General features: G+C 44.6%; 1 protein-coding gene across 1 annotated transcript in view; it reads left to right on the top strand.

The window, feature by feature from the left end:
* The window catches only part of GUCY2C (guanylate cyclase 2C), a 65,989-nt gene that overhangs the window by 17,692 nt on the left and 23,389 nt on the right, over positions 1 to 24,908 (top strand). Inside the window, exons 8-17 of the mRNA XM_077835435.1 lie at positions 1,772 to 1,910; positions 3,409 to 3,494; positions 4,402 to 4,513; positions 8,721 to 8,802; positions 13,495 to 13,600; positions 14,147 to 14,209; positions 14,809 to 14,877; positions 15,745 to 15,849; positions 16,890 to 16,976; positions 22,096 to 22,228. Of these exons, the coding sequence (XP_077691561.1) occupies positions 1,772 to 1,910; positions 3,409 to 3,494; positions 4,402 to 4,513; positions 8,721 to 8,802; positions 13,495 to 13,600; positions 14,147 to 14,209; positions 14,809 to 14,877; positions 15,745 to 15,849; positions 16,890 to 16,976; positions 22,096 to 22,228 (982 nt within the window). The remainder of the gene's footprint in view (positions 1 to 1,771; positions 1,911 to 3,408; positions 3,495 to 4,401; positions 4,514 to 8,720; positions 8,803 to 13,494; positions 13,601 to 14,146; positions 14,210 to 14,808; positions 14,878 to 15,744; positions 15,850 to 16,889; positions 16,977 to 22,095; positions 22,229 to 24,908) is intronic.

Consider the following 24,908-nt stretch of genomic DNA (forward strand, 5'->3'; position numbering starts at 1 on the left):
CACCTCACACTCAGAACCTGCCGATGATCTCTCTGCACCTGGACCACCCCGATGAGCCACCCACACCCAGATCCCCATCCTACTGAGCCTCAACCACCTGCACCTGAACCCCCACACTGAGTCCCCACATCCAGACCCTCCCTGCTGAACTCTATCCCCCCCACACACACTCAGACCCCCCGCTGCTGAGCACCAACCACCTTCACCTGGACCCCCTGGGAGAGTCCCATTAGTGTTGCACCCAGAACCCCACAACAAGACCTTGTGCATCCAGATCCCCCACTGAGCCACCCGCACCCAGATTGCCCCATACAGAACCCTCTAAATCCATACCTGGATCTCCCCATCCTAAGCCCCTTCACACTTGGATCCTGCCTTGCTGGGCCTGCCTGCCCACACCTGGCATGGAGGGGCAGGGCTCTGGGGTGTTTCTGGGGCAGGCCTGGTTCTTGCACTGTGTCAGGGTTGGGTGCAGCCTCACCACTGAGTTCGTGTCCCAGAGGAGGGGAGGGAAGGTGGAGCTGCACAGTGATCTCTCACCTCTGTGCAGCCAGTGGCCTGTGCTCCCCAATGCCATGCTGGAGCCTCCACATTTATTTGACAAATAAAATTTGCAGAATTTTAGAATATTGTGCACAGAATTTTTTATTTTTTTGGCACAGAATGCCCTCAGGAATAGAAAATATAGACTGTATCTCAAGTTTTGGGGTGACTATAAAGTCTATCAGTTGTATTCTAGAGTAGCTATACTACACAATTCAGGCAGGATTTATAGATGTGGTGGGTCTGTGGGGGGAAAAGGAGTGGTGGCCGGGTTTCAGAGACATAGACTGTGGGGAAAACAAGGCCTGAGAGACAGAAACTCCGCTACAGTACAGAGGAAGCCAGGGAAAAAGGAAGGGTCTGGAATTGTGATTTGCGGGAATTGTGGGAAGACAGAGATGAAGCACCTTGCTCCCAAAGGAGAATAAGTGGGAGAGCCTCTTGTAACAGGTTTCTAGCTGAGCAGTACAGCTACAGGGCTTAGTTGCCTTCCCTTGTGCCCCTGGGGATAAGTGTAATGGTGTCGCTACTGCCCTCTGGTACAGAACAACAGCTTTAAACTCTGATGAAAGGTAATTCAGTGATTTTTGTTTTTTTATGGGTGCCCTGACTCTGTCCATTTGGGACCTGTCATCTACAATGTCACAGCAGATCCAGGGTTGTTTGAAGCTTGTGCCGCTGCATTTCTTTTCTGGGTCAACTTTCTGCTACCTGGGTTGCATCAGAAAAAAGTCAGGCAGGACTAGTGCCTTATGTACCTTTAATATCACCAAGTCTCCCCTGCAGGCTTCTAGAAACCTTTGAGGCACCATCAAGTATTATAGACTCGTGAACTAAACCCAAGGCATGGAAGATGCAGAAACCAACAGTTGTCATGAGGTGTCGACTGGAAAATACTTTTGACCCACAGCACCTCTTGCTATTCCAGTCCTAGGACCTCCCCAGTTCTACTACTGCACCTTAATCTTGACCCGCAATATCCTCTTACTACAGACCGGTGGCTTCGTCACCTCACTCCGCTTATGCGCCTCAATCCCATCTTGCAGCATCCTATTTTCCCAAGCCTGAGCCCCCACACGCCACTGCCAATGCACCTGACTGACCTGCAGCAGCTTCTGCTGTTCCATTTCTGAAGTTTCTCCTGAGCTGATACTCCAAACGATGCTGCAGTTTTGGATGGAGGTATAAACAGGCTGTGTTGCCAACTTCTTTTTTTCCCCTATTCTAGCTGAATAATGACTATATTGTTGGCTATTTGGATGGAGTCTTGCTCTTTGGACACGTCCTGAAGAAACTTCTGCTCTCCCAACAGTCAGTTGGGAGTCCTGCTGATTTCATTGAACATTTTCGGAACATCACATTTAAAGGTAATAAAGTACAATTCTGAGCAACGGCTCACTGAGTGGACTGTGGGGAGAGGGAGTTCATTTTCCAGGTGGGCATGAGGGGAACTCCCCTTATTGCTGAATGGGTTTAGACTCTGCAATGAGTTATCTTCCCTCTTTTTCTGTTCAACTGATTTTCCCAAATATACTATGATAATCAGCACTGAAGAAACAGACTAAGTAATATCCATACACAGAGAATCCCCTTCCGTATACATCACCTACAGAAAAGAGGTGAAACTTTTTATAAATTTCAATGAGGACCAAAGTGTTTGGGGGCCAGAATCTCTCCTGGGCTGCAGGCTCTTCATACTGATCTTGCGGTGTAAAGGGTACAGAAATGACAAAGGAGGAATATTCCTGTATAGTGGGAGGGGCACTCCCTGGTCAGCACAGAATAGGATGACATATGTTAAGCTCCCTGGCCTTATTACATTGTGCTTTTCTGATGTAGGTATAGAGTACTTAATTGTCTACATGGGAACTATTGCCTGGGTGGACCAAAGGATGTGTAATAGTGAGGCATCCAAGTGGGTTGCAGAGTCCATTAGACTCCTTCCTATCATCTGACTGGCATCCAGGTTTTATTTTAGGCTAAACACAAGGTTGGATGAGGATGAAGTATACATAACATTGAACCAAATCCATCTCTCATCTTCATCCCCAGAAATGTAGCAAGTTCTTCTTTTGTCATTGTCCTGGATGGCAGTGTGGGGAGTATGTATAGTAGAAAATATTCAGCCACAGCTAACATTGGCCAAGAAAGCATCAGCATCAATTTCACCAATGACTTCAGAGGGAGCAGAATTAGGTCAATACTAAGTGCTTTTGAAGATTCCACCCTAAAATCCTTAGTCTGTAACATTAACATATCCTGAGTTATGGAATGTATGCATTCCCCACCATAAGAAAGCAAGCAGCAGGGTAAGAAAAAGTATGGTTAAAATGGCAAGGTACACAAGGTTATTAGACCCAAACAGATATCCCTCAAAAGATGAAAATCTAGGCCAAGTGAAGCCAGCAGAAAAGAACATAAATTATCTCTGTATTTCCCTCCTTGTTGACCGACTTTGAGGCCAAGGATAGAATCAGAGTTTCCCTCTCACCTCTAGAGATGGTCCCTTAAAGGCACAGTGGCAGGATCAGTGTATGGAAATAAAACAGACTGGTTGCTACATAAGTTGTATCTTTTCTGTGGCTAGGGAGGGCTTCATTCTTCAGTATTGTTAGATCTACTCCTTTTACCAACGTCAAACTCATATTTTAAAGCAAAAAATAGTATGCAAATAAGGGAGAAGCAGAGGCTGAATAAGCTGAGGTGCGTGCTAAGAAGGATGCTCTAGTGTAGATGCAGAAGGTTAATGGGAAGAAAAATCCTAACATCAGAAGTGTCTTAATTTACACCTCTCTTCTTGTCACATGTTCATGCTTCTTGGGAAAGTGCTAGGCTCCTTCACTGATCTGTTCCTTGTGTCCACAGGTGCATTGGGTCCAGTGACCCTGGATGAATTTGGAGATCTTGATGTCAATTTGTCCCTATTGTATACATCAGTAGATACCTATCAAGTATGTAATTCCATTAAGAAGGTATCCTGTGGTGAACTGTGAGAGGGAAACTAGAGGCCCTAGGTTAGGGTGTGATTATGACAAGAGAGAGAGCTGAAATGGAGGTGTACTAGAGCTGTTGGTGTAGGGGAGGGGTCCCTCCAAGTCCCCCCCAGACCCCACTTCAGGTCCTTGTACTGTCTTTCTCACCCTGCTAGAAGCTGCCCAAGGGGTTCTTGGAGGAAGCAAACAAATGAAAAATCTTCTCTCTTTCTTCCCTTCTGGGCAAGAGGAGTCCAAGGGAAACTAAAGAAAAGTAAGAGTGACCTGGGACTCAGGCAGTCTCCCTAGGTCAGCTCTTTGGGCTTAATCTAGATGCGGGGGTCTAACCTCCAGCCCCTCCTCATGAGGCATGTTGTTTTGAGGCTCAGTTGTGCAGCTTTGGGAGAAGTGAAGCTTGTTGCTGTCTCTCAATGAGCCTATCTTGGCTTTCTGAGGCAGGGCAGCTTTCATCCTTTTCACTGCCCCTTCCTGGGGCAGGTGTTCCCTTTTAAGCTCCCCCGACTCCAGGCAGAACAAGCCTTGCAGGTGTGCCTTGTTGGTGTTGAACAGGCCCAGGGGAACTTGTTTATCCCCTCTCTGCTATTTTGAGGGCATGCCTCTTCACAGCAGCACAATGAGGCAAGTGGGGAAAGAAGTCACCCTGATGATTTGGTAGACTGCTGCACTTCTGGGAAGGACAGAGTAGTAGTACAGGCAGAATATGAAAAACAGAAACATGAACCAGGCTGGAGGGGACACAGCACTGTAGTAGAGGGCATGAGTCTATTTTTCTGAGAGTCTGTAGTGCATTATGGGAGGATGAAGCAAAGGAAAGGGACTGAGTGTGACAGCTATTAACAAAGTTCATTTCTATACTCTCTCACAGTTCCAGACCCTCCTGCAGTATGACACTCATCAGAATAAGACAAAACCAATGACTACCAGCCCATCTTTCAGCTGGAGGAACCAGAAGCTGCCTAGTGACATTCCAAGTGCTGGTGAGATACCTACTAAAACTGGTTCCTAATGGAGGGGGCTCATGCATGGTTAAGATAACACTTACTAAGCAATGTGGCCACCCAATCTTAACTGCCATAGGGATGTCAATAGGAGCTGAGAATATAACAGTACCTTATCCTACCCTAACTAAACTTGTCATTTTCTGTGTACCCAATACAACTTCAAATGTTCATTTCTGTTCTGTTCTGGTGTACATGATGGTGGCTGGAAGAGATCACTTTGGACAATAAAACCTTTACTGAAGTGCAATGGCACTGTGATGGACCAAAAGGGCAGAGTTAATGTTGCATGGCAGGTGTCTCCCTAACTTTGCATTTCCTACATTTGTAAGATTTGTGCTTCCCTGGCCCATGCAATAGTACCTCCATAATCCTGGAACCTGAACTGCTCATTTTCTGGTTTTCTAACATTTGGATTTTTGGACACAAACTCTTATGTTGTGGATGAGCATGAAGAGCCTAGGGCAGTGTGGAGAGCCAGAAAGCTTAACTCCATATTAACAAAGTGTCTTGTATGCAAGTAGCTGCAAGGTGTACAAAAAGCTTCAGGTAGAGAACAGTTCAGTATGGCTATACTTCACTCACGACTAGATGGTGCCTCCTCTGGCTGTTCTGGGGATTAGCTCTGCCAGGGCAACACCCCTTCTTGCAGTTCTACCCAGTGATAAGCTGCCAAAATCTTAACAACTGGTTCCCTATAAAAAGTTCTGATTTAAGGGATGTGCCCCAGTATGTATTTTTTGTACCAACAGCGTTACCATATGTCCGTATTTTCCCGGCGATTTAAATTTAAAAATTCCTCCTGGACGGCGATTTAAGAACCAAAAAGCTTGACCTGTCCGGGAAAATACAGATGTATGTTAACCCTGCCTAAAGTTCTTTTTTAAAAAGATGGGCCTGAACTAGAAATGAGCTCCGTTTCACATGTGTGGGTCCCCGCCACTCCCTGGGGGTTTGCTAGGGTGACCAGATGTCCCGATTTTATAGGGACAGTCCCGATTTTGGGGTCTTATATAGGCTCCTATTACCCCCCATCTCCTGTCCTGATTTTTCACACTTGCTGTCTGGTCACCCTGGGGTGTGCACATGTGTGGGTCCCAGCTGCTCCCTGCCCCCCTCATTGAAGCAGGTGTGCAGGGTTACTGCCCTGGGAACTGCAGGGCACCAGTGGATGTGGGGCCAGCTGCAGACAGGGGCGTGGGGCAGGGCTAGCTGGAGGCAGGGGGTGCAGGGCTGGCTACGAGTAGGGCAGGGGGTGCGGGGTTGGCTGGAGGCAAGGGGGGTGCGGGGGGGTGCAGGGCTGGCTGGAGACAGGGGCTGGCTGCAGACAGGGCGGGGGGTGCGGCAGGGGCTGGCTGCGGGCAGGGCGGGGGGTGGCTGGAGACGGGGGCTGGCTGCGGGTAGCGGCTGCGGGGGTGGCTGGCTGCAGGGGCTGGCTGCGGGCAGGGTGGTGGGTACTCATGGGGAGAGCAGCAGGACGCAGCTTAGGCCCAGCAGAGCAGCCGGGGACCCACCAGGCAGCATCGGGAGCCCCAGGGCCAGGGGAGCAGCAGCAGCAGCAACAGGGCTCGTGTCCAGGGCCAGGCAGCAGCCCACATGGCTCCTGCAGCGCAGCGCCCCCGGTGGCCAGAGGAGGAATTACATCACTTCCCAGCCAGAGCCCATCAAAGCCTCAGCGCCCCCTGCAGGGAAGCGGGTTAACAACCGGTTCTAAAACTGCTTCAAAATTTAACAACCAGTTTGCGCGAACCAGTGCGAACCGACTCCAGCTCACCACTGGTTCTACCCCATCAATCTGTCAACAGTCCCCCTCTTGCTTCAAGAGCTCCTGCTTCCCTCCAGCTAGGTTACTCAGTGTTTTCCCCTTCCAGGGTATCAAAATCTTTTAACACAAATTGTCCCAGGCAGTCTGCTCCGTGCCTCCTGGTCTGCGCTACTTCCCCAGTGGCTGGCAGGGGAAACTGGTCCTGCCCTCTACTCTGGGTTCCAGATCAGGGGCCCTTCCATCAGCTGCTAGGGTTTTCTCTATCCCATACCTTGCTGCTTTTCCCACCTTTCTGGCTCTATGGGTTTGCCAGCCCAAACTCCATCCTCCCAGGGAGTAGCTGTAGACTACTCTCCAGTCCTAAACATATCTCCCTTCTCCCAGGGAGTGACTGCAGACTACTTCCCTGCAGCCCCCAGCTGCTGTCATCTTCTGGGCTTTATACAGACCGCTCCTGTTCCTGTCTAGCTAAGCCTTGACTCTAATTAATCCCTGCTTTCTGGCTCCTCCTCCAGGTGCAGCCTGGGCAGTTAATTGGCCCAGCTAACCACTTTAACCCCTTCTCCCTTGTCCTGTTGAGACAGACTCTCCATCACAGGCTGATACTAACTCAGCCATCAGTATAGTGTGATCAGTGGAACTGGAGCCAGAGTGAACTGGAGCCATGTTCCCTGAAGGGATGGGGACTGTTACTGACAGCACAGGAGGGGACAGGGAATGGGTGGAGTTTGTCTGAGTTGCTTCCAGCCTCAGGGAGAGAGCAGTGCACAGGGTTTAATGAAGTTCCACTTGTTCAACTTAACCTGCATTCAGTTTCACTCTTTGCAAATGAAACAAGCAAGGGGAGGCTCTCAGTAAAAGTCAGCTCAACCTAGCTCCCACTGGCTTGACCCAGACTGTGTTTCAGTTCTTGATAGCTTTCTACTGATCCTCTGTGTGACCCAAGAGGAGTCTGGACCACAGAACCATGACATACCACTTTCTCTTGGTGACCAGAATTTCCTTCTGTATTCAATCAGATTTTAAATCCAGACTACTAGAATTCAGAGTTTTGTGGAACACAGTGGCACCAAAAGCCCAGTAGAGAGCAAATGAGCACTTTGATTATTTAGCATGAGAGTTACTTAGCACATTAAGCTAAAGTCCTACCTGTCTATGTTGATAAGTGTTATGGTGCAAACGTAGCTAAGATGAGGTACCACTCATTTGTTTCCCCCCAATTTTGAGTCCATTTGCAGTAAAATGTTACATGGAGTGTAGTATTTTCATTTACATTCTTCCACCACCCTCAAACTCCTTAAGAAAATGCCCCAGGGAGTCATTTATAGCCCCAAAGTAGGAAACCTGATGTTTTTACACAGTTTAGTTTCCTCTATAGTAGAAACAGTGTAATGAGACCAGATCATATGTTTTAGCCCCATAAATAGGCTGCCTAAACCGTCCAAAAGTCTATGAAAACACAAATGCAAAGCTATTAAGCTTAGTATATGCTTAATCCTGAACTACCATTTTCAATTTGTAGCAGCCAAGCAGGCTATAGTAAAGCAGGGGACCAATACTTGCAAATCTAGAAGTCCAACTTCTGATATAACCAGATTTTTTGCAGCTTAGGCAAAACAAACAAACAAAAACACTTTCCAAAGCCAAGAATTTAAAAAGGCTTCCTCCAGCCAGTTTCCAAACAAATATATTCAAACAGAAAATCGCTTTAGATAGCCAAAGTTTAAGTCACTGTTACCATCCACCTCCTATCAAAACTTTTTTAGCTAGCTATGTGTTCTTTCCTCTAGCAAGCTAACCAAACTCAATAGCTAGAACACAATCCTTTTATAGCAATTTGGCAACTTTAATTTGTAATTTGCAACTGCTGATCCAATTCTGCTACTCTTCCCATGACATTCCTTGAAATTAGGGCTTTTACCTTTGATTTTTCTATTGCTCAGAGTGTTAATGCCCACCCTACCAATCCCTGGATGGGTCTATACACTCCAACATAAATTTCATTCTGGTTCTTTAGGAAGAATACACAATATTAATTCGTGGTGGAATACTGTTTAGCATGCTGTAGTGTCAGTAGCCACTAGAGGGTAGCATAGCCTCAAGAACAAAACTGGTGCTCTAATACTCCCATTTCAAACATCACCCAGTCACATTATTAAAATGTGAGTTTGGAATCGTGCAGTCTTCAACAAGTGAGACACATGTTTCAGGGGGTTGGCAGGGAGACACCTCATGACTCCTCATGCATATCTGCTTGACGGATTTATTTATTGATGAACTGAAGTTCTGCCTTCCTAACTGGAGGCAATCTTCCACTGATTTCAACGGGCTTTGCATCGGGCCCTGGGTATGTATTTTTTAATACAATGTGTTCAGTGTTCTCACTAAGGTTGTATATTTTCCAATTTCCCTCCTTTGCAGGCCCGCACATCCTGACGATCGCTGTCTTTGCACTCACAGGGACCGTGGTGTTGGTTGTGATCATCGCTCTGCTGGTGTTGAGGTATCAGCCTCATGTTTCTTTTCTCCTCCATTTGGTACTTCTGGGCATGGGTTGTTTGATAGCTCCTTGAAAATATGTCCAATTATCTCCTACCCATTGGCAAGGCTCTTGCTGGCTTCTCTCTCTCTGTGTGTGCCACTCTATTGTAGACACCACGCATGGCACCTGCGTTCAGCACTCCCTGCTTTGAGAAATGATCCAGTTGTTCAGGTGGTAGACGTGACAGGTGGTCAGGCCTATTCCACCCCCTAGAAAGCACTGCTTTGCATACACACACAAACTTAGCAAGTGTCTTTGTGAGGTCAAGGACAACCTTCAGATTTTTTCTCACTTATTGCTCACACTTAGTCCTTTCTATTACTCTACTATGTTTCTTTACCCTTTTGGTGACTTCCAACAGTTCATCCTGGAAGGATGACTCAATCTTGTGTCATTGCACAAATAAAAATACCAGAAAGTTTTGGCACCACAGTGTCTAAATCAACTTTGTCTCTTACTATTTTCCCAGACTTGTCCTGCTTCATTGCAGCTAGTTCACTCACTTTTTCTATGGCTAAAATTTTCTGACTAGATTGTGGTAAAGCTTCTATCATGATGGATTTCAGAGTAACAGCCGTGTTAGTCTGTATTCGCAAAAAGAAAAGGAGTACTTGTGGCACCTTAGAGACTAACCAATTTATTTGAGCATGAGCTTTCGTGAGCTACAGCTCACTTCATCAGATGCATACCGTTGAAACTGCAGCAGACTTTATATATACACAGAGAATATGAAACAATACCTCCTCCCACCCCACTGTCCTGCTGGTAATAGCTTATCTAAAGTAATCTTCAGGTTAGGCCATTTCCAGCACAAATCCAGGTTTTCTCACCCTCCACCCCCCCACACAAATTCACTCTCCTGCTGGTGATAGCCCATCCAAAGTGACAACTCTTTACACAATGTGCATGATAATGAAGTTAGGCCATTTCCTGCACAAATCCAGGTTCTCTCACTCCCTCACCCCCCTCCAAAAACCCACCCCCATACACACACAAACTCACTCTCCTGCTGGTAATAGCTCATCCAAACTGACCACTCTCCAAGTTTAAATCCAAGTTAAACCAGAACATCTGGGGGGGGGGGGGGGGAGTAGGAAAAAACAAGAGGAAATAGGCTACCTTGCATAATGACTTAGCCACTCCCAGTCTCTATTTAAGCCTAAATTAATAGTATCCAATTTGCAAATGAATTCCAATTCAGCAGTTTCTCGCTGGAGTCTGGATTTCAAGTTTTTTTGTTTTAAGATAGCGACCTTCATGTCTGTGATTGCGTGACCAGAGAGATTGAAGTGTTCTCCGACTGGTTTATGAATGTTATAATTCTTGACATCTGATTTGTGTCCATTTATTCTTTTACGTAGAGACTGTCCAGTTTGACCAATGTACATGGCAGATGCCATCATGTGCCAGCAATGCCCTTTTGCCATGTACATTGGTCAAACTGGACAGTCTCTACGTAAAAGAATAAATGGACACAAATCAGATGTCAAGAATTATAACATTCATAAACCAGTCGGAGAACACTTCAATCTCTCTGGTCACGCAATCACAGACATGAAGGTCGCTATCTTAAAACAAAAAAACTTCAAATCCAGACTCCAGCGAGAAACTGCTGAATTGGAATTCATTTGCAAATTGGATACTATTAATTTAGGCTTAAATAGAGACTGGGAGTGGCTATTTCCTCTTGTTTTTTCCTACTCCCCCCCCCCCCCCCCCGATGTTCTGGTTTAACTTGGATTTAAACTTGGAGAGTGGTCAGTTTGGATGAGCTATTACCAGCAGGAGAGTGAGTTTGTGTGTGTATGGGGGTGGGTTTTTGGAGGGGGGTGAGGGAGTGAGAGAACCTGGATTTGTGCAGGAAATGGCCTAACTTCATTATCATGCACATTGTGTAAAGAGTTGTCACTTTGGATGGGCTATCACCAGCAGGAGAGTGAATTTGTGTGGGGGGGTGGAGGGTGAGAAAACCTGGATTTGTGCTGGAAATGGCCTAACCTGAAGATTACTTTAGATAAGCTATTACCAGCAGGACAGTGGGGTGGGAGGAGGTATTGTTTCATATTCTCTGTGTATATATAAAGTCTGCTGCAGTTTCCATGGTATGCATCTGATGAAGTGAGCTGTAGCTCACGAAAGCTCATGCTCAAATAAATTGGTTAGTCTCTAAGGTGCCACAAGTACTCCTTTTCTTTTATCATGATGGAAAAAATCAGATAAATAGAAACTGAAACCCACTCTAGGATCCTCTCAGAGAAAAAATTCAACCCATTTCCAGTGCATCTATATATCTCTCATATTCATAAGACTCAGAACCGTCGTTTTCAGCGGTTTCAGAGATGTATATTTTACCTGGACCTTCCACCTTTAGTAGCTCAGATGATTCCTTTCCCACAGATCAAAGGACTTCATACGAATCCAATTTTCTTGTTGTCTTTGAACACCTGATTTGTAACACACTTTAACCATTGTCATTTTGCCCTGATGTGTTCTCTTTGCTAGTTAACACTCTCCATGAGGTAAGAATCCAAGTTGATGTAGTCAGTCCACACTTGGATGCCCAGCTGTACCCAAGAAACAGAAGAGTTCATTGTTCCCAAACCTAAGGACAAACATGTCAACAGACTGACAGACAAAGTTAATCTGTATTTGTTTATTTGTTGAAGAGCTAGCAGAAATTTGACAAAAGGCTATTTCCAGACACTTTGTACTTCTGCCAAAGGTGCTGTTACCCCTCCTGAATCTATTGCAATGAATCTACTGATGGCAAAGATAATTAATCATTGAATTCTATTTAGAGTTTTATGCCACACCCATCACTGTGGTCTCCGAGAGCCTCCAATGCAGTAAGAAATTCTTGGGGATTCCTCAGAATCAATTCTTGCTATTTTTTCCAAAAAATTTACACTTTGCATGTAGAAATGTTACCAAACTTCACAGTCCTAGCTAATTCAGATGATGCAGTGGATCACCTCATAATTCTCAAGGAAGAAGAGAGACCTGACAATGTCATTCTCTTTGGTCAGCCAGTTAATGACCTGATTAATAACTGTTTACAACTGTTACCAATTTTGCTCTTCCCATCAATATAGCCAAGCTCCACAAGCAGCTTACCTAAACTGAGGTCTTCTGACCCGAGTTTCAATTGTGCAGTGATTTCCTGCTCTAGTAAATCTTATCTCTTGATAGATGATAATAATACTCCTAAGAATCCATTAGGCAAGAAAATGAACAAGAGCTCAAATCATTCCTTACATATCACCCAGTGTGTGGAGTTCTTAAACTATCCCACACTTTTCTGGGTAGTTCTGACTTCCAAGTAAACAAATCAATCCAGAGTCCTCAAAAAACACAAAACCAGTATTAGACATTGGAAATGTCATTCCAGTCCAATAAGTGCTTAGATACTAACAAGTAAAATTGATTTCTTTTCTATTGGGATTATTTGGCTTATTTATTGATAGTTTATAGAATTTTCTAGTTAAGATTATGAAATGGGAATTTTCCACAATTTAATGTTTTCCTAACCATCTTGAAATTTCTCCCTTATGATATCTCTCTGTTCTTGAATGCTATTAGAGCTTCATGTGGGGAATTCAGGAGAGATACAGGGAGACCCAGATAACTAGAGCCCCATGATCTCCTAACTGTCTAGCACTTTAACTGGTGCTCCTACTGGCAAATTATGATGGTTCAAATGCAACTAAACATTTCAGACTAAAATCAGAAAAAACATTTACATCTAAAAATGGACACTTCCTCCCTTTCCCCTTAGCAATGGTAGTTAAAATATGTTAGAAACATAAAATATTTATGTCAGTCAGCATTCTAGGATCTTCAGTGTTCCAGAGCATTCTCCAGCAGTCAATCACTGTCCAGGATTTGCCAGCATTCCACTAACCAATCTGTGGTGCCCATGTTTTTTATACAGGAGTAACCTGCATCGAAGAATAGAAATTCCAATGAATTGTTTTCCTGTTTCACAGTTTTCTTATTATTCTTCTGTTGAGGGAGGACATTCCTACAGAAAAGACAGGGGATTCCATGCCTCAATTCCAAGGATTATTCCCTGATATAATCAGGAAATCTGCCAGAGGCAAAGGCCTTCTACAAGAAGTCACCTTACTTCATTCTGCTGCCTCCTCACTGGCTTCCTGCTTTTCCTGGATAGTACAACTTATTTCTGCAAGAGCCTTGCTGCCAGGGGCTCATCTGATCCATGTTTGCCTCTGGGATTGCCCTCAGAGCATGTTCAATAGCATAGAAAAGTAAACAGTATAAACTATCGCAGATTCATTCTGCAGTAAGTTGCATTGTGTTCCCCTGTGTGTGAATGTGAAGAATTTGGCAGCAACCTGCCAGCAATTCGTCTTCTGCATTGACCCCTTCAAATCTATAGTGCTGAAACCTCAGAGAGCCCAGATTTCCCTAGGGTCAGGGGGAAAAGGAGTATGTGATGGAGAGGGTATTTCTCCCTTCCAGGCCTCAAAGCTGGGATCTGTAGGAGCAAGCTCTCCAGGAATGCATGAAGAAGAGAGTACAGGAGCTGGTGCGCAGAATTCTCTCTAGTACTCCAAGATTCCCCACTGCACTCAGCAGTATGGATTCCAGTTGTTTGATAGGATGATCTTAAAAGGTTCGCTTATTTCACAGGAAATACAGGAGAGATATTGCACTTCGGCGGAAGAAATGGTCTCACATACCACCTGACAAGATCCTGCCTCTGGAGACCAATGAGACAAGCCACGTCAGTCTGAAGGTAGGAGAGACAAGATATCCCCATGGAGGGAGGGTTGGGGGGTTCAGAGTCTCTGCACTATCAAGACTACTGCTTGGGCTCTGACAGTGGTAGAAGTATCTGTTAAAACTGGTTCACTGTCTTTTCACCTTCTATGCACTATGCAGAAGAGGAATGAGATTAATCCCCAGTAACTTCCCCACTTAATACAGCAAGTACAAGTTCTTTGCACAACTGTGAAATGGGCAGGGTATTTCTTTCCAGGCTCTTCCATTGGATTCCCACACCATTCATATCACAAATGACATCCCTTTTCAAGAAGGAGTTGATCCTTGATTTGTCTGTAAAACACAGGCCAATAGTACTGATCAGAGGAAGAGACCCTGACGGCATATGGGAGTCGCATGAATGGTGATTGCATGTTCTGGGATTTAGTTGGGCTCTAAAAAGAAAGACACCCATGCAGACAATGGCATAGTTTGGCATTATTTTTCTCTCTGCAGTCTGGTGCCTGCCAGGGTGGGGTATTTTATAATTGCTGGCTAATGAGTCTTCTTTGTTCCCCAGATTGATGAAGACAAGAGGCGTGACACAATCCAGAGACAGCGCCAAGCCAAATATGACAAGAAGGTAAAATGACCACAGCATCTCTGCTCCCCTTCCCTTCTTTAGTGAGAGGCTTCTGTGAAAGGCAGTTGATTCTCTTTAGAGAACAGGAAACAATGCCACCCCCATTCTCATCCAACCTTGCAAAACTGGTAAGTTAATGGAAGGGGTGAGGTGTTCGTTTTCCTTTGAGGCCCCCTTTTATTAGCAACTGCCAGAGGCAGAATGTTGGACTCAGTGAACCACTGGCCTGGTCCCGAATGGCAAAAGGCAGGATCCAGGACACAATAGACCACTGGTCTGTTTTGATGTGGCATGAGGTAAATTAGTGGACTAGATGGGCAAAGGAGGACTCTTATTTATGTGTGAAGTCCCCTGAATGTCAGTTGAACTTTTTGCCTGAGTAAGGTCACTCATGTGAATGAAGGGTTTGAAAGATCAGCCACTGAGTCTGTTCCAGAACAACAGAACTATCAACTTGGTAAATCTTGTAAAAAATAATATAACTCCATTACTTATTAGTGGATAAGGATATACTCAAATACCAGAAGTAGTTTAGGGGAGCACGGATTGTTGTTGTTCTGCTGCTATGGTTTCCTCCCAGTTTGTTTTTTTCTTTCCAGGTGGTGATCCTGAAAGATCTCAGACATGATGGGAATTTCACAGAGAAACAAAAGATAGAACTGAACAAGGTAACTGTTTCATGTAGCAGCTAGACACTACAGAGTGAATGAAACTAATTAGTGAACTCATTCCACCAAATCCATATGTGTGTCCATCCCACAGGCTACTGCAGCCTGAGGGTCCCTCTGTGTGTGTTATGGGAGGGTCTTATGCACAGTTCTGATTCTGGACTGTAAGCCTTGGACACTGAAGATGACTGAGATCTCTCATGAACCTGATAGAACCTTGTTAATCCACATTTTTATAATCAGTGGGAAAACTGATGCTTTCTCTTTCCTCACTTCATACCAATCATTTAATAGTGGAGTGTTGTTGTCAAATCTCCTATTACTAAGGGCTAAATGTATCTCTGGTGTATACAAATACATCTCCATTAACTTCCACAGAGTTATGTCCTACATAATTTGGCTTTAATAGTATATTTTCTAAAAAATTATGAAGTACATTTTTACATTAGGGACAGATACATTGTAAAGTATTATAAATAATTTTAATGAAACTGCAATAGCCTAAGTAAATGAACAAAGTACATACTATCATGCAGGATCCTCATATTTCTATTATTTGTTCATTTACGAACTAATTGGCAACAATCAGTCATTTATAATGGGTATCCGTGTCCAGAGTGTGAAACTGTGAGGTTCTACTGCAGAGGCAATAATGGAGACAGCGGAGTTTGGAATACAGTCAACAGTCACTCCCCACCCTTATCTCCTAGATCAGAAGGCTCTGATCACTCACTTTGGTTCTCCACACACCTGCACACAGAGAACCCACACATCATATCAGGGTCTGGGATTGAGAGCCCCTTCACACCATCAGACTTAATTTTGGCTCCCACAATGTTTTTAATGGATACATTATTTTTGCTCTAGCTCTTCCAGATGGACTATTACAACCTGACAAAATTCTATGGCACAGTGAAGATGGACACGATGATCTTTGGGGTGATTGAATACTGTGAGAGAGGATCATTGAGGGTAAATAACTGTGCAAGCCCCTCTTACCAGTTTGTAAAAGGAAAAGCTAACCTGCCAGATGGCTGGGTCCTAGAGCAGGAGAAGGGAGAGGAGCAGAAGTGAAGTCAGTAATATTACTTCAGTACTTCTATGAAGTAATCTCACTGACTTCTCTTCTGCTCCTCTCCCTTCTCCTGCTTGGAGTCGATCCTCAGCAGGTGTAAACTGACATTGCTCCTGAGTCAGTGGAAAAACTCTCACTGACTTCAGTGGGCTTTAGATCACTCTCATAATTAAAGGATGCAGTGACAGACAAGTCAGAATGTCTTGCTAGGCTTTGCAGTGTTCATATAGGCAAACATATTCATAGAGGCTCATTTTTGCCTCCGGAAACCACAGTGACTAGAAAGTATCAGGGGGTAGCCATGTTAGTCTGTATCCACAAAAACAACAAGGAGTCCGGTGGCACCTTAAAGAATAACAGATTTATTTGGACATAAGCTTTCATGGGTAAAAAACCCACTTCAGATGCATGGAGTGAAAATTACAGATGCAGGCATTATATACTTAGCCGTATGGAGTGGAAATCCGTCAACCTTAACAAAAAACTTGCACAGATACAGACAAACATCATCTTCCTCTCCACTTGTGAGGTAACTCCCTTCTCTTCATGTGTCAGCATACAATGCCTGCATCTGTAATTTTCACTCCATGCATCTGAAGAAGTGGGTTTTTTACCCATGAAAGCTTATGTCCAAATAAATCTGTTAGTCTTTAAGGTGCCACTGGACTCCTTGTTACAGTGGCTAGAAGTTAGGTTCTTACCTTTTTGTAGTTGCTGTGTAGGAAAAATTTATATTCCATTCCCTAGCCTCCAAGTAACCCAGTGTCTGTCATAATTTATGTACTTCTTAAGTAAAACAGAGAGGAACCCCTTTTTAGTCACTGGCCAAAAGGCTGCGTGATTCAGAGCTTTGTTAACATTACACAGAGACGCCTTGCCTTCCCTGGCTGTTTCCTTGCTATAGGTTAGCCCCTTTGTCTCCTTCTTGTCCTCCCAGGATGTCTTAAATGATAAGATCTCCTACCCAGATGGCACCTTCATGGACTGGGAGTTTAAAATCTCTGTCATGTATGATATTGCCAAGGTAAGTGAATCGGTGGCACTGAAGCATTTATAAACCTGTCCACATGCTATGAAACTTACATAGTGGGTAGCTATAGGTGACAGGGCCTAACATAATATATGCTTTAGGCTACCACGAGAAAAGGTGTGGTCCAGCAGCTAGAGAAGGGATTTAGGCACTTGGAGCCCTAGGTTCTATTCCTAGCTCTTCTGCTGATTTATGGTGTGTGGGATTGGGCAAGCTGCTTAAAGGAAAACTCCAGCGTTTGTTCAAAATGGTAGACTCGCACCATCTTGTATCAAAAACAACAGAATAGGGTTTGTTTTTTAAATGAACACTGTAGTTAATCTTTTAAATGTAAATCTTTCAATGGCTATTAGCCAGGATGGGCAGGGATGGTGTCCCTAGCCTCTGTTTGCCAGAAGCTGAGAATGGGCGACAGGGGATGGGTCACTTGATTACCTGTTCTGTTCAATCCCTCTGGGGCACCTGGCATTGGCCACTGTCGAAAGACAGGATATTGAGCTATATGGACCTTGGGTCTGACCCAGTACGGGCAATCTTATGTTCATGGTTAAACTCACTACTAGTACTAGGTGTAACCATTTCAGGAAGTTAGGGCAAATTAGCATGGGAAGAAATTAATCCTGCAGTGAAATCAAGGCTGATTTTAAGTAACCTTCACTACGTACCGTAAAAGCTGTGTTATCCGGCACTTTACCAGCCGGAAAGCTCTATAAACTGGCATTTCTGATTTTTATTGAAAGTCCGGTTTATAGTCCGGTTGGTATGGGGCCAGCAGGCTCCCTACCTGGCTCCGTGTGGCTCCCTGGAAGCAGTGACACATCCCAGCTCCTCCTAGGCAGAGGAACGGCAAGGCGGCTCTGTGCGCTGCCCCCGCCCCGCCCACTGGCTCCACAGCTCTCATTGGCCCACCCCTGTCCCACCTCTTCCCGCCCCCGCTGTGCCCCTGGCCATGCCCCCACTTCCACCCCTTCATGTCCCACTCCACCCCATCCTGCCTCTTTCCACCCCCAGCTCCCGAGCGTGCCACATCCCCGCTCCTCCCCCACCCTCCTGGTGCCTCCTGCACACCACTGCCACTGAACAGCTGATCCGCAGCGTTCAGGAGGTGCTGGGAGGACGGGGGAGGAGTTGATTGGTGGGGGCCGCCAGCAGGAGTGGGGGGGAGGGATGGAGCTTTGCTGATGGGTGCTAAACACCAGCTAATTTTTTCTCCATGGGTGTTTCAACCCTGGAGCACCCATGGAGTTGGCACCTATGCTCAAGCCCCCTCCTGCACCCAAGCTCCCTCCCAGAGCCTGCGCCCTGCACTCCCTCCCGCATCCCAACCCCCCAGCCCTGGACCCCCTCCTGCACCCAAACTCCCTCCCTCTTAGTTAACTGGAATTTTTGACTTACCAGCACCCCCCATTCCCCTAACATGCCAGATAACAAAGCTTTTACTGTATTTGCATTTTTGGAAGGTGGAGAGTTGAGATGGGTAGTAAAACAAGAGTTTTTTAAATTAAATATGTATTTGTTTTATTTTTGGTGAAATGGGGGCCCAAGAATTTCACACACAGATTTAGATAATCTATGCCCTTACCTTTCTTACTGCTCCATCAAAATCCTACCACCATTCCTGGCCAGTCCTCCCATTTCCCTACATGCCTCAGCTCAGATGTGGTCTCTGTGATGAATGATTCTGCTATGTCTGTTTCAATGTGATAATGAAAATCGCACTCTTTATTAAAATCTCCTTAATCCAAATTGTCACAGTTTGTTGGTCCTGTAAATGACTATTTCACATTCAGTTAACCTTCAGCATTAAGAGCTCTTTTAAATAACAACTGTGGACATGCTTCCCTCTCTTCGGGAATCTTACAAGCAAGTTTTCTTAATCCTTTGCAGTTAATCTTCATAGGACTCCCTTCCAGGCACTGACCAAGCCTGGCCCTGATGAGAGTATCAGATTTGATGAGATCATACACTGAGATAGAGGGCGAATACTGGCTTCAATGAAGTCTCTGGCAAAATTCTTGTTGACTTCAATGGGGCCAGGATTTCACAGACTACCTGCTAGCCACTGTACTATTTGTAAATGGATATGGGAGCCAAGAATAAAAGGGGTACAAGGCCCTTTCTGTGGCATATAACCTGATGTTATTTGAACCAGTCAAGATGATTCAGAAAAGTTCTCTGAGGAGTCCTCCTAAACACATAAGGTTATTTGCAATTTGGAAATGGTATTGTAATGGCAGCCTATGGTGTGGCCTAGTGATTACCATACACCACTCTGCTGTCATCACCTTACCTGACCCTCATGCACACACACAATTCCCTACTTTTATCGCAACAACTCCTTCTCTGCTTATATCCGTCTCCTGTTTCACTGCCTTCCAGCTCCCATTTCCCTCAATACCCAGCTCCTGCATCCCTCAGACCCAACTGCTACTTCCTGCAGTTCAATAATCCAACACCCAGTTCTTGCAGCCGTGCACCCTCCATCACCACCTCTTGTTCCCCTGCACCCCAGTTCCTGCCTCCCTGACTGCTGCCCAACCTATGAATTCTGCCTTCTGCTTCCCATGCTCCTCAGCTGACCTTGAGAGCTGGTGCAGGGGCTGATTCCTATAGCAGCTCATTGTTACTGTGCAGGGCAGCTGGTGCTATCTTCATTGATTTCCTGCTAGCTGCAGCCAGAAAGAGAGCAGGAAGCAGCTGCTGCCACTGTAGCAGCCCCTGGCAATGTGGAGGAGACAGTGCAGGCTCCAGCAGCAGAGGTAGTTTTGAGCCAGTGACTGCTGACACGTCCAAGGACTGGCACCTTCTTCAGCACACATATCAGGACCCCAGGACTGGCATATCTGTATTCTGTACTAGGTGCAAGTGACAGAAAAGACCTGACAACAGCCATGATACAAAGGAATTACAGTAATTGAGCCTTATGGGCACAAGGGCCCATGTTGCTGTTGCAAGCTGTTGCTTGTTAAACAAGAGGGCATTGTTAAATAAGTTGAAAGAAATTGTACAGCTGAATACAATGGTTTTGTACCATACCAGAAAAATGGCCCTGTTGAAAGGGCTTGGTCAGAATTAAAACTGAAGGATGAGATTTTCAAAAGTGTCTTGGGGCTATATTTGAAAAGTTATTTAGTTGTCTAAAGATACAGAAAGGCACCTACTGGGATTTTCAAAAGTGCCAAGCCATCTAACTCCCATTGATTTGTCCTTAAGAGATACAGGAGCACAAACCTCACTGGAAGTCAATGGGATTTGTGATCCTGACTCACTTAGGCAATTTTGAAATTTTCACCTGGGTGCTTACCAGGCTTTCTGCTTCCAAACCCGCTTCCCCAGTAAAAAGGATGGCAGTGGAGGAGAAAGCCTTCTCAGACACACCAGCTCCTCAACTTGAAGATGAGAGAATTCTGTCACATGTAGACCACAGTATCATTGAATCATCTCGTAGGAGGCCAAAAGTGGTGAGGAGTTTCTGCTCTAGTGGGTTTGCTCCCTGGGTTGGTGTCAGCAGGAGTGCGCACGAGATGTAGCAGCAGAAAGTGGGCCCTGAAGCTTGCAGAAGGGCCTGCTGTTGTAGGCTCTCTAAACTAGGTGGTGGCAGCAAGGTTCCATGGGAGTAGCAGCAGTGTTAAGAAGTGTTTCCTTTGGACACACATTATTACATAGTGTCCACAGGTTCCAGCATGATATATGTATGCACAACATAACCATTTCCAACCACATTTTTAGGGATGCTTGTATCCCCCTAGGGTTGGGGTTCAAATATACCTCTGCTGTTTCACAACACTATTTGACTCTTCCCCTACTATAAGCAAAGCACAGTTCTCTCTTGTGAAAGAGCGGCATGTCACACCCTATGATTATGATCACTCAATTTGTATAATCCAGATTCATGATTATCATCTGTCATCCTTGAGGATGACATTTGCATATGTGTGTTTAAAGTTATGGGGCCAAATTCAGAGGGGTTCCAAACTGGGGTCATATAGACCTTCTAGCCTCCTCAGCATACAGATTGCATTTTACATATCAAAGGGCTGGAAGAGAGAAGTGTAGAAGGAAAAACAACTAATAGGAGACTGTAAATAGGTGTAAATTGTACACCGCCTGCTTAAACTTACACCTACCTACCAGTTGTTGCTCCTACTACATCGCTCTTCCAGCTCCTTGACATATCAGATATGCCATCCTTAACTCCCCTAGACTAAGTGGGCCAAATTCAGAAGTGATGAGTAAAGGAGTGCAGATTACATGTCTGCAAGCGTGTGTGTCAGAGACAGAGAGTTCAGGAAGCTGGAGTCTAAAAATATCTGAATTAGCATAACCTGCATGCTGAGGGAACTGGAAGATTCACCTCTGAAATTAGCCCACAAGCTGCAGGTATTATGTATTGACTAGTGTATGTAGATTTATAAATCGTAAGATCAGAAAGGACCTTTATGATCATCTAACCGGGCCTCCTGCATTACGTAGGCCACAGAACGTCATCCTGCAATCTCTGCATTGATCCTTCAGCTGCCCTCTGCTTCAGAGACTCAAACCTGCTCAAGTGTGGCTGATTACGAGTCCCAGTTGTAGATTAATGTCTTACAGAAAGGTTACAACCCTAATACTTTTGTCAGTTAATGGGGATTTTTCATTTAGTGAAGGTGCTCATTCTTTACTAAATAAAAAACTGGAGCATTTCCCCAGCCACATTTTTTAGGGTTGTAAAATACTCATACAAATCTGTAATCTTTACTGAAAACACCATAAAAGCAGTTGTTGCGATCTAGCACTGTCAAGAAGCACATCACAGTATCACACAGTGTGAGCTGGAAAGAAGGATAGTCTGGTTAAGGCACTGGCCTGGAATTCTAGAGACCTAGCTTCATTTCTGAGCTCCACCACAGACATCTAATTTGACCTTGGAAAATCCCCTTTGGTAAAATAATTCCCTACCTCATAAGGGTGTAGTGAGGATAAAATTCTTTAATAATTGTGACATGCTCACATACTATGCTGATGAGGGCCATGTAAGTACCTAAATATATTTTATGATGAACCTTCAAATTCTTACTAATTTTGGTAACTATCAAGTCACATACAGTCTCTCTCTCTCTTTTTCTCACAGGGAATGTCCTACCTACACTCAAGCAAAACTGAGGTCCATGGCCGCCTCAAGTCCACAAACTGTGTAGTGGACAGTCGCATGGTGGTAAAGATCACTGATTTTGGCTGCAATTCCATTCTTCCTCCAAGGAAAGGTATGCAAAAATAGTCACAATCCCAACTCTTCTCATCTTCTTCCCAGCCCTGGAATAAGATTGTGGGACTATTAGGCCAAAATACAGCATGTGGGAAAATAGGCTTAAGTGAAAGCAATATGTATGTTTCTATGCAAAAGTACACTTACTGGTTTGTCTAACACATATTCACTATAATGTTGAGGAAAATTAGATTTTCTTAGTCCACGGAGACTTTTTAATGTTTACTCTCTAGAAAGCTACATGATATCCTGTGATCTATTATGCATTAGATGTACTGAGTACAGAGAAATGAATGCATGACATGCAATACAACTTTATTTTGTATAGCATCTTTTATACAAACTGTGTCTGAAAACATTTTACTGAGTTAAATAATACAATCATAGAGAGCAGTAATGGAAGAAGGAAAAAGGAAACAAGTGGTAAAAAGAAGAGAGAGAAAAAAGATATTTTCAACTGATATTTGAAAAGCACAGGGAGTTTGTGAGAGGGCAAGACAGGAAGGTTGGCAGGGACTGCAGGGAAAAGGCTCTCTCTTACAGCATGTGCAGGGCGGCCCCAGCTAAAGTGTCCCCCTGTGGCAGACTGCAGCACTAGTTCCCTGGTCCAGCCATAAAAAAGAACAACACAGTCTCTGTCAATGTCCAATTCAAAAGCCCACGTGTAGGCATAATGTATTCGTGTACACATTCAGTAATCTACATAACCCTCCTGATAAAACCATTCTCTCCAAATCCAAAGGTACAGCAGGTATAAACGAAACAGTTTTTCCATGTGCTCTTCAGTGATGTCATTTCCACGTCACTCACCCAAGAGTCAGTCACCACTCTGTTCACAGTTCCTTTGCCCTTGTTCCAGGGCCCACTCTCCAGGCCATATCCTGGAGAGTTATAAGAGTTGCTTTTCTACCACAACTCTGGTACCAGAGTTTCCCAAGTCAGGTCTTCCTCAAGAGAGCTCACTGCAGTGTTCTACTTCCCAGGCCTTCCTGCCTGTAAGTCCTATCCTGCTTAAGGAACATCCCTCCAGGTTCAACCCTCTTGTTTCTGGGCTCAGCTTCCTGCAGCCCTCCATTCAGGCCTGGTACAAGAGGGCTCCCCACAATGTTCCAGTTCCCCAGGCCTCCTTGTTTGTGAGTCCTACCTCAGCTCCTAAGATCCACGCTCCAGCATAAGAACATAAGAACGGCCATACTGGGTCAGACCAAACGTCCATCAAGCCCAGTATCCTGTCCTCTGACAGTGTCCAATGGCAGGTGCCCCAAAGGGAATGAACAGACAGGTTATCATCAAGTGATCCATGCCTTGTCACCCAATCCCAGCTTCTGGCAAACAGAGGCTAGGGACACCATTCCTGCCCATCCTAACTAATAGCCATTGAAATATTTACATTTAAAAGATTAACTACAGTGTTCATTTAAAAAACAAACCCTGGCTAATAGCCACTGATGGACGTATCTTCCATGAATCTATCTAGCTCCCTTTTGAACCCTGTTATAGTACTGGCCTTCACAACACCCTCTGGCAAGGAGTTCCAGAGGTTGACAGTGCGTTGCATGAAAAAATACTTTCTCGTGTTTGTTTTAAACTTGCTACCTATTAATTTCTTTTGGTGGCCCCTTGTTCTTGTATTATAAGAAGGAGTAAATAACACTTCCTTATTTACTCTCTCTATAACATTCATGATTTTATAGACCTCTGTCATATCCCACCTTAGTCGCCTCTTTTCCAAACTGAAAAGTCCCAGTCTTATTAATCTCTCCTCATACGGAAGCCGTTCTATACGCCAAATCATTTTTGGTTGCCCTTTTCTGAACCTTTTCCAATTCCAATATATCTTTTTGAGATGGGGCGACCACATCTGCACCCAGTATTCAAGGTGTGGGCGTACCATGGATTTATACAGAGGCAATAAGATATTTTCTGCCTTATTATCTATCCCTTTCTTGATGATTCCCAACATTCTGTTCGCTTTTTTGACTGCCGCTGCACATTGAGTGGATGATTTCAGAGACCTATCCACAATGACTCCAAGATCTCTTTCTTGAGTGGTAACAGCTAATTTAGACCCCATCATTGTATATGTATAGTTAGGATTATGTTTTCCAATGTGCATTACTTTGCATTTATCAACATTAAATTTCATCTGCCATTTTGTTCCCCAGTGACCCAGTTTTGTGAGATCCTTTTGCTGCTCTTTGCAGTCTGCCTGGGACTTAACTATCTTGAGTAGTTTTGTATCATCTGCAGATTTTGCCACCTTACTGTTTACTTTTTTCCAGATCATTTGTGAATATGTTAAATAGGACTGGGCCCAGTACAGATCCCTGGGGGACACCACTGTTTATCTCTCTCCATTCTGAAAACTGACCATTTATTCCTACCCTTTGTTTCCTATCTTTTAACCAGTTACCTATCCATGAGACAACCTTACCTCTTATCCCATGACTGCTTATTTTGCTTAAGAGCCTTTGGTGAGGGATCTTGTCAAAGGCTTTCTGAAAATCTAAATAAACTATATCCACTGGATCTCCTTTGTCCACACGCTTGTTGACCTGCTCAAAGAATTCTAGTAGATTGGTGAGGCATGATTTCCCTTTACAAAAAACATGTTGACTATTTCCCAACAAATTATGTTCAGGTATGTGTCTGAAAAATTTTGTTCTTTACGATAGTTT

The sequence above is a fragment of the Eretmochelys imbricata genome, chromosome 1 (assembly GCF_965152235.1).
Source record: "Eretmochelys imbricata isolate rEreImb1 chromosome 1, rEreImb1.hap1, whole genome shotgun sequence".
In the NCBI taxonomy this organism is placed as follows: domain Eukaryota; kingdom Metazoa; phylum Chordata; order Testudines; family Cheloniidae; genus Eretmochelys; species Eretmochelys imbricata.